This window comes from Nicotiana tabacum, chromosome 18, assembly GCF_000715075.1.
Source record: "Nicotiana tabacum cultivar K326 chromosome 18, ASM71507v2, whole genome shotgun sequence".
Taxonomy (NCBI): domain Eukaryota; kingdom Viridiplantae; phylum Streptophyta; class Magnoliopsida; order Solanales; family Solanaceae; genus Nicotiana; species Nicotiana tabacum.
The window spans coordinates 74287245-74296623 of record NC_134097.1 but is presented as its reverse complement, the minus strand read 5'-3'; the positions used below and the strand labels follow the sequence as shown (position 1 = coordinate 74296623).

The following is a 9379-nucleotide window of genomic DNA, read 5'->3' as shown; positions in this document are numbered from 1 at the left end:
CAAAAATTGCTTTACTTGCCTCCATGCTAACATAGCAGGTGTATCATCGGAGGAAAAGTTTTATATGCTCAATATTGACCCGCAGTATAATCCGGCCAAGCAAAAGAAGAAACTAGAGTCAAATCATAAAAGATAAAGTTACAGATCTTCGAAAAATCGGTTTAGTCCGAAAAGTTGAATCATTCGAACTTGCTATCTAACAACAACACATCATTACTTTCAAAATTCCGAGGAGAAAGATGGTTGTCAGTATACCAAATTGTCTCGAATGTCTCGATAAATGCAATTTTAATTCAAGAAGATAAAGGTACACATTCTCCTATCTATTATAAAATGCTCTTAGATACGGAAACTACATATCTACATTTTGATAAGTTGACATTAATTGTAGTTTCCCTAAATCTAAGGCCTTATTTTCAATGTCATTCAATTCCCGTAGTCACTATATTTTCATTACCCAATATTTTGCATAAACATGAACTGTCAGGAAGGCTAGCTAAATGAGTAGTCGAACTAAGTGAATATGATATTTTTTATCAACCACGTACGACTATAAAATCACAAATTTAGCAGATTTCATGATTAATTTTAGCTCGAACATATTACCCGAACATGTTATTTCTGGGATAATTCTCGGGATCTGGACCTTCTACACAATTAGGTTCACAAGTACTAAACTTTCCGAGTTAGGGGCAATGCTTAATGCCTATCAGAGAAAGTAGTTAGATAATTCATAAAAATTATTTTATTACTAACAACAAAGCCGAGTATGAAGCATATGCTACAAGGCTTAAATTAGCTTGGGGACTCAGAGCAAAAATATTGATTTAAGGATTGATCAAATCCAAGAAAACTATGCAGCCCAAGAAAATCGAGCCGGATGTGTTAGTCTTAGATCTACTGCTGATATCACTGACTTAGAAAGCAACTCTGGGAATTTATTGAGAATATCATTTCTGAATCAAACAGTCTCGGGATCGAGCCATATCTTATTTAGGCGATTCCTGATCTATCATCAATTAAAATGAAAATGAGTTAAGCCTGACTAATTTAATTTGGAATTGGCATAATAAATTCATTTATTACTTGCAGAATGGGACTTTGCCCAAAGATAAGCATGCTCTCGATAACTCTGAGTGCGTCTCATCCCGTACTACCTGCCTTGTTGGAGGAGAATTATATTTGAGAATATTCAAGGCTCCAAAAGCTAAAATGCCACATGGACCAAACAATCAAAATATATGATGCGAGAAATTTATAAAGAAAGCAGTGAAAATTACTCCGATAAAAAGGCTTCAAATCAAAAACTCATCAAAGTCAGTATGAATAGCTCAAATCAAGATATGGCATGATCCTCGACAACATTTTGGAACCTCCGTAGTTCCCGGTCAGAGTACAAAATATTTGATAAAAAGAGCTTCGGTACCGTCCCTATGTTGGAACTGAACCATTTGAAAGTCCATCAATTTCGAAACTAACTATCCTACTGGGGACTATTAGACCGCGAATTGTCAAATTATGATTCCATTGTTTGAGTTCTCGTACCTCAAAACTCAAACACTAGGGAGATTACTCATACTTGAAGATTAGTCAATTTGACCTGACATTATTTACCAGCTCAACTCAGTTAGTTGTATTACTCATATCAAGCATAAACTTCAAACAGTGTTGAATGAGTTCTTCAAAAATACATATACTACACGTACACAAAAAGGATCAAGAACTCCATGTCAGAGTCAAGAATCCCACGATAAAAAACGAGAGTGTTACATCTAAGTCAAGATAAATGTATGCAAATAAGCCACCAGAATAAAGTTCACTTTGAACAAACACGCGATTTATATTCGGTCCAACAACGACCATTCAAGCTAAATATCTAAGCCTTTCTTAATGGTTAATTATATTATGACTCGGATCGATTATCCCGTAAATCTCAAATATTATTTCGGACATGTGTCCCTCTCTACTTGGAAGTATGTTCATATACTCCAATTTAGATTCAAAATCTAATCAGATTAAATGTCTCTTCAGGACAAATCTACTAAGATATATATTTATTTGGGATCAATACTCCCTCAAACTCAATGTCTTACCGGGGTCAATACTCCTATTAATTTTAATGGGGTCAATACTCTTGTAAATCTTACCGGGATTAATATTCCCTCAGACTAAAAGTCTACGCGGATCAATCGATCCTATTTTATGCCTGAATGAAAAGGAGACGTCCTCTTCATAGCGTTTAAAGTATATAAAAGAGTCCTCTTTCATATAAAAGTTAGACACCCAAAGGTGCAACATTAAGACATCGCACATGTAACGATGCATCCAAATATATATTTTAAGTCTAAAAGACTAAGTATGAGCACTCAAATAAATTTTTAAAGTGCCAAAAAAATAGTACTCGGATAAATTCTCTAAAATACCACATGATGATATTAGATCCGAAAGACACGAGGAACACTGTATTAATCCCGGTCTAGGTTACAACCCTTTTGGTAAAAAAAAAGGGTTAAGCAGTCATCATCTAAATATATACCTCCGAGTCCCGTATGTTTTTCCTTTTCAGGAAATGGACCACGTGGAAGGAATAATCAAATGCTCGAGATTTCATACTTCAAAGCTCTAACACTTGGGGACTATATATATAGAAGGCAAAGAAGACTAGAAAAATCAAAATTCAAGTCAAGCCTAAGGTCTACCCAACAAATCGAAAGTTAAGAGCAAAGTCACGAGCCAAAAACATAAGCATGACTCGAAAATCTTTGAAAACATATTCGTAAATATAAACGAATATTTCAAAAAAGGTTAAAAGCAGAACATTAGTTACGGGTAAAAATGCACATCTTTGTACTTACTCAAAAATTGTTGTAACTGAAAACAGTTACGGATGAAAAATCATTACCCTTGTATTCATTTGAAAACTGTTATCAATAAAAATAGTTATGGATAAAAATTCATACCCTTATATTTAAAACTGTTGTAAACAAAAATAGTTATCTCCTTGTACTAATTCAAAATAAACTGTTGCAAAAGAAAAGCAGTTACGAGTGCAAGCTTATATCGAATCTTTTAAAAAAAAAAACAGTTGCAAAATGAGTTATAGACGATACACAAACACATGTGAAATGTTATGAAAGTTAAATGTAAAAACTTTCTTCAAAACATTATTAAAGAAAAACATGTGAAAATTCATATCTCTCTTTTGTATATTTACATCATTATGAAGGTGAGACGTCTTCTTCATTAAGTGTCGTTCATAAAAGGGCCCTCTTTTATAATTCGTGCTTATTCAAATAAAGTCACGGAGCATTGAAGCATTTTTAATGCAAAGTTAAAGGGTGAAACAAAAACCCAAACATTAAAATAGGCAGAAAATAAAGCCGAAATATATATATCAAACTTTGCAAACATAAGACAAAGATTTGTCTTCAAACCCCGAAATAAGACAGGGGTAAACCAACCGATTATTGACGAAAGGAATATAAGTGGTGGAGTTATCATCTGAATATCTAAGTTCTGCACTCTTTTTTCCTTCATCCGGTTTTTGTCCCTATTGGATTTTTCTGGCAAGGTTTTTAATGAGGCAGAGGCAAGGATGAAAAGGATAAAATCTTCCACTTCCCGGTCACATCATAGTGAGTAACCGAAAAGTGGGGGGACTATCTGTATTAGTAAAAATTAGACTCGCCATGTGGGTCTATTAAATGACGACACGTGTCAGTAAAGTTTGAAGAAAAATGAAGAATGACATGTAAAGATGATAAGTGAAACACCCCCGGGACCGAACATACTCATACCGTGCCTGTTAGCCCCGAAACTGATCATCATGAAATAGCCCAGATCAGGCGCGGGAGAATATCTCATAATTACAAATGAGGAAGGAATAAATTAATCCCGGATTATATGAGATTTACCATCATTACACCATCAGTTACAAATCAATTATTAATAAATGCAATAAATGATTGTAACGGTCAGAACAGGGCAACCAATTACGAGATTGACTCAACAGGCACGAGATTGACTCAACAGGCACGAGATTGACTCAACATGCACGAGATTGACTCAACAGACACAAGATTGACTCATTAATTATGGAATTAACTCATCAGTTATGGAATTAACTCATCAGTTACGGAATTCCAGCATTTACATAGCTGTTACAAGTCTTCCAAAAGTAATGCATGGATTGAGTAAATGCTCATAATGGACCCATAATTCAAGGAGACTAGTTACTTAGATTTAGCTCTATAAATAGACATACTTTTACCACCATGAGGGGAATCTAATTTTCTTCTCTACAATTTTATACATTGTAATTCATAGCATCTTGCTCCCAAGTTAACCATAGTTCGGCCCTTCAAGCTCTATTCGGCTCATTATCCTATCAAGGATCATTCAATAAGAATTCTTTTTTCTCTGCTTTATTTTTATTATATTATTTGTCATTGAATTTATTTCTCACTTCTTTATCACGTTGTATTAACGAAATTTTATCTTTCGGATTGAATCGGTTGCTTGTGGCCCGTCATATAAAATTATTGCTTTGACCTTGAAAACTATTTTTTTGGGTTAAACACCTTCGAAATACAAATACGCTGAATATATGCTAGTACTTTACATGTAATGCTAAACGGGTTGAAAGGTAGTGCATATAATTTATAATGAGGGGCAATAAGAGCTGAAAAAAGAGAGTAGAAGAAATAAAGAATGAGAACTTAATCAACCTAATTATGAATGCTTATTTGAACTTCTTGTAACAAACAGAACTATTTACGTATAATGATAATGCAAAACTCATGAGTTAGGCTTTAAAAAAGGTAATTAACGTGACGATAATAAACCTGTCTGTTGCTGAGGATTACTATCATTATTAATGAAGAAAAGCTCAAATTATTTGTGGAGAGTGGAGAGTGGAAAGTTGAATTGCTTTGCAAGCAAATTTGAATTGCTTTGCAAGCAAATTAAAATGGCTTCACAATTACGTCGAATGATCTTCCTTCATTTCGAATCAATATATACCAACCGGCTCTCTTATCAGGGATTGGCCGGGCCCCACCCGTTTCTTGAGCCCTGCCTTCTCTCGTTTGGCACAGATACAGACAGAGGCACATCTAGTAGGTGTACTATTGTGAAGATGCATATTTACAATTTATACTTGACCAATTTAACTTTAGTATCTACCATGTACCCACTACACTTTTGAAATTATAGGTTTAAAATTATATTCTTTTTAAAATTTTAGTGATGTTCACGTATATATTTATACTTTGTGCCGAAAACAAGACCGTCCGGAGTGAGATTTGAATCACCAATTTAGTCATGGAGGTGCATCCAATAATTATTGTACCATAGAAATCTTTAAGCATAGGTTCACGCCCATATAATTAAGTAAATTTTAAAAAAATATAATATTAATATACGTAATTTAGGGAGAGGAGTATGTGTTCTAATAGTGAGACACGCCCCTGGCTACATGCAGCCCCAGCATGCAATCATTTTAGAGGATGCTGCTTTACCAAAATTCACATTAGCATGTTTAATTGTTTAACTATACAATTTTACATTACAAAGTCTTGTCTAAAATAACGTGAAAGATAAGAACTTTTTTTTCTTTGTTGTATTTCAACAACACATAAACTACAAGGTGGCCGAGTAAAATAAAGAGCAGTACAATTATTTTTTTGGTAACATTATAAGAGATACTAAATAAAAATATTAAAAATTTTCATAAGCTAGATTGCTTAAATCTGGAGGAAAAATTTCATTTCCTTATAATTGCATCTTTCCTAATATCTTCTTTATGGTTGTGACCTAATTTATTGGCCAAAAAAGTCAGCACATTTGTTTGTTCCTCTTCAGTTATGTCTAATATTCCCTTTGATAGCTTATTCCAACAAGTATTTGCAATCTTAAATAATGACCCTAACTTCTTTGATAAGCTGAACAACAAGTCGACATTCCATTTCCAGTGCGAGACCTACTAGCTATAGTCGAGGTCTTTTAGTACTAACTAACGTAAGACAACAATATAACATCATTTGATAAAGGTATACTTTATTCGGTAGTCACAACTCACATAGTGTTACTACAAACCGTAGAAAGACTTGCCACCTTTCTACTCTCACTTCAAAAGTACTTCCTTCCTTTAGAAAGACCCTTATATATTCCCCCTCTAAACCTCTCTGTCCAAGCAGCAGAAATTTCTTATCTCCTTTCCTTTTTCTTCTCTCCATTGTAAAGATGATGGGGAAAATTGCTGTTTTGTTTGGATTTATCTGCATTGTCATCGCCGGAGTTGGTGGTCAAGCACCACCAACACCCACTACCCAAGCACCACCAACACCCACCACTCAAGCTCCTCCAACACCCACCACCCAAGCACCACCAACGCCCACCACCCAAGCTCCTCCAACACCCACTGCCCAAGCTCCTCCAACACCCACCACCCAAGCTCCTCCAACACCCACCACCCAAGCTCCTCCAACGCCCACTAACCAAGCACCACCAACACCAACTAATACACCAGCACCCCCAACACCCACTAATACCCCAGCTCCTCCTACACCTACTGGTTCTCCTCCTCCGGTTAACACACAAACGCCGCCAGCTCAGCCACCGCCAACTGCTTCACCACCTCCCACTGTTTCTTCCCCACCTCCTACTGTAACTTCACCTCCTCCAGCTGTACAATCTACACCTCCACCGGCACCAGCTACTCCTCCACCTGCAGTGAGTTCTCCACCACCTCCAGCTACCCCTCCTCCGCCAGCAGCTCCTTCACCAGCACCTCTTGCTTCAACCCCAGCTCCGGCTCCTGCAAAGAAGTTAACATCTCCGGCACCATCTCCTTCGGCATTGAGTCCTCCCTTACCTCCCACTGGTGCTCCAGCTCTAGCTCCCAGTCTTGGAGCTTTATCTCCTGCTCCTTCAGCCACTGATCAGGTATTTTATTTTCTTTCTTTTATCATTTTGGATGTAATCCCTAAATAGTGCGGATCGGATATGTTGGATCCGTCTGTCGGCGACGGCTATACGTTTCAGAAATTCAACTGTAAGTAAGTATTTCCTATATATAAGAGCGGATACGTTGGATCCGTCCATAGGATCTGATTGTATGCTAGCTTTAAACAAGTTCAATTTTTAAGATATGCTCTAAATATATACTCCCTCCGTTGTATTAGATGAGATACTTTTCTTTTTAGTGCCTTACAAAACAAATGACACGTTTCTAAATTTGAAAATAATTCAATTTTAAATTTTATTTTATCCAGTTACCTTTAATGAGAAGCTTTTATAGCCACACAAATCTCATGGTCTCACAAGCATTTTATCCCTTAAGCTTTTAATATCACAAGTTTCAAAAGTATTTTTCTTTTTTTTCTTAAATTCCTTGCCAAGTCAAACTGCCTCATCTAATATGAAACGAAGGAGTACGTTATAGAAATTCAACTGTAAAAGTGTGAATAATTTTACAACCAATAGAATACACTTTAATGTAATAAGTAAAAATCATTTTATTTTTAGTTTTTTAGTTATTAGTTTGTGTATAAATAGTTTAGTTTTCAGTTTAACATTCACTTATAAGGCAATTCATTTTATATTTTTATTTTATTCCCTTTAAAACAAGGGTAAAAATGTAAAGAACATTATATTATACGTTAAAATTTTCATTTATAATGCAATGAACAAACGATTATTTAATCCTTAATAATGCAATTCATACATTATAATCACTGCATAACATTGCCTTCAAAACAAACGATCCCTTAACAATTGACTGTTTAAGTAATTACCCCTAATTAAGCTTTTATTCTTGATTGTGAAATTCATAATCATCATTATAGATCTTTATATTTTGGATTTCCTTGTTTCCTTTAGTTTTCTAAGTTGGCAATCCTATTTAATACTCCCTCCATTCCCTTTTAAATTTGTGTTAAAATAGTAAGTAACTTTTCAAGAAATCAAAAAGATACTAATTTTTTTCCCCAAGATTCTCCTTGTATAATAAATGTTGAACAAACTTATTAGAAGTCTTTCAACACTTCTTTGTACATTTCCTATGCATATATTAAAGGTTTCTTATAGTAAAATAACCACTTAATTAATACTATCAAGTAATTTTTTTTAATGAGTGTGTCAAACCCTTGAAATGATCACTGAAAAAAGAATGGAGGGAGTAATTAGTATATCTTGTTAAGATCAATTATTCCCATAGTCATTTTTTGATATTCGGATGCATGTTTTATTTGCAGAGTGGAGTGGAAGGCCTGAAGCTGTCAACAATAATTGTTAAAAGTTTAGTCTTAGGATGGGGTCTACTCTGCTTTCTAATGTAGTAACTCTTTTTAAATCCTGCATGATCATTTGCTTTTGTCTCTATATATATGAATTGCCATCTCTTTATTTAGGAGGATGATGATGGCTCGTTTCCTTACCTGTACTTTGGATTATACATTCACTTGGTTTTTTTTGGATGTTGTTGTTAAGAGGAGCTATTTTACATTTTGAGAGGATTGTTTATGAATTGATCATTTCTAAGTTTCTATTCATTCATATATCTCTCCCCTCTCCCCTCTCCCCTCTCCCCTCCCAATTTAAATGCAGCAATCAAGCTAGAGTATTTCGGGTGTTATAACAGAGTGGAGATCATTTTTCTTTAAAGAACGGGATTGAGTCTTTCTTGTTATAACCAATACTAACACCACACCAACCAACAAGGATTGTGATGAAGTGGTAAGTACTCCTTCATCCTTAACTAGAGGTCTCTGATTCGAGTCCTTGGATATGGAGTCGCCTTTATTAGGAATTTTCGACGCAAATTCGAATTTAGTCGGACCCCAATATGAATACCGGACACCGAATGAGAAACCAAAAAAAATACTAACATCACCAAAATAGTACATTATTCTGATATCCCAATTCCCATCCTAACCTTAACATAGTTAACATAGAAAAGATACCCTCTCATATATAAAGGCAAATTTATGATTTGAAATTTATGGGTTATGAATTATTATTTTACAATTACGTCGTAGGTGGCGTCTTCCTTTTATACCAAATCAAAAGGTTTACACATGAGAACCTTCCACCTTGCCTCCGTAGAAGTTAAGGATGCTTAGATAAAATATAACAAAAAACAGATTATAATGTTAATTCCTGTCACGATTCAAAATCTCATTAAGCCGTGATGGCATCAAATCAACTCACTAGGTAAGCCCAACAGTATAAGTCACTAATATGATAAAAACTCAACGTAGATAATAAACAAAATAGCCAAAAGGATTTAATACAACTATCCCAAAGACTAGAAGTACAAGTCACGAGCGACTATGAATAAGAGTACAACTTTAATTTGAAGGTCATAAACAAAGTTATA

General features: G+C 34.9%; 1 protein-coding gene across 1 annotated transcript; it reads left to right on the top strand.

Moving 5' to 3' along the window:
• Positions 1-6174: 6174 nt before the first annotated feature.
• Positions 6175-8552, top strand: LOC142172919 (uncharacterized). The gene is made up of 2 exons (XM_075236991.1): positions 6175-6945; positions 8256-8552. Exons 1-2 carry the CDS (start codon positions 6244-6246, stop codon positions 8337-8339), a joined length of 786 nt encoding a protein of 261 aa, XP_075093092.1. The 5' UTR covers positions 6175-6243; the 3' UTR covers positions 8340-8552.
• Positions 8553-9379: the final 827 nt, after the last annotated feature.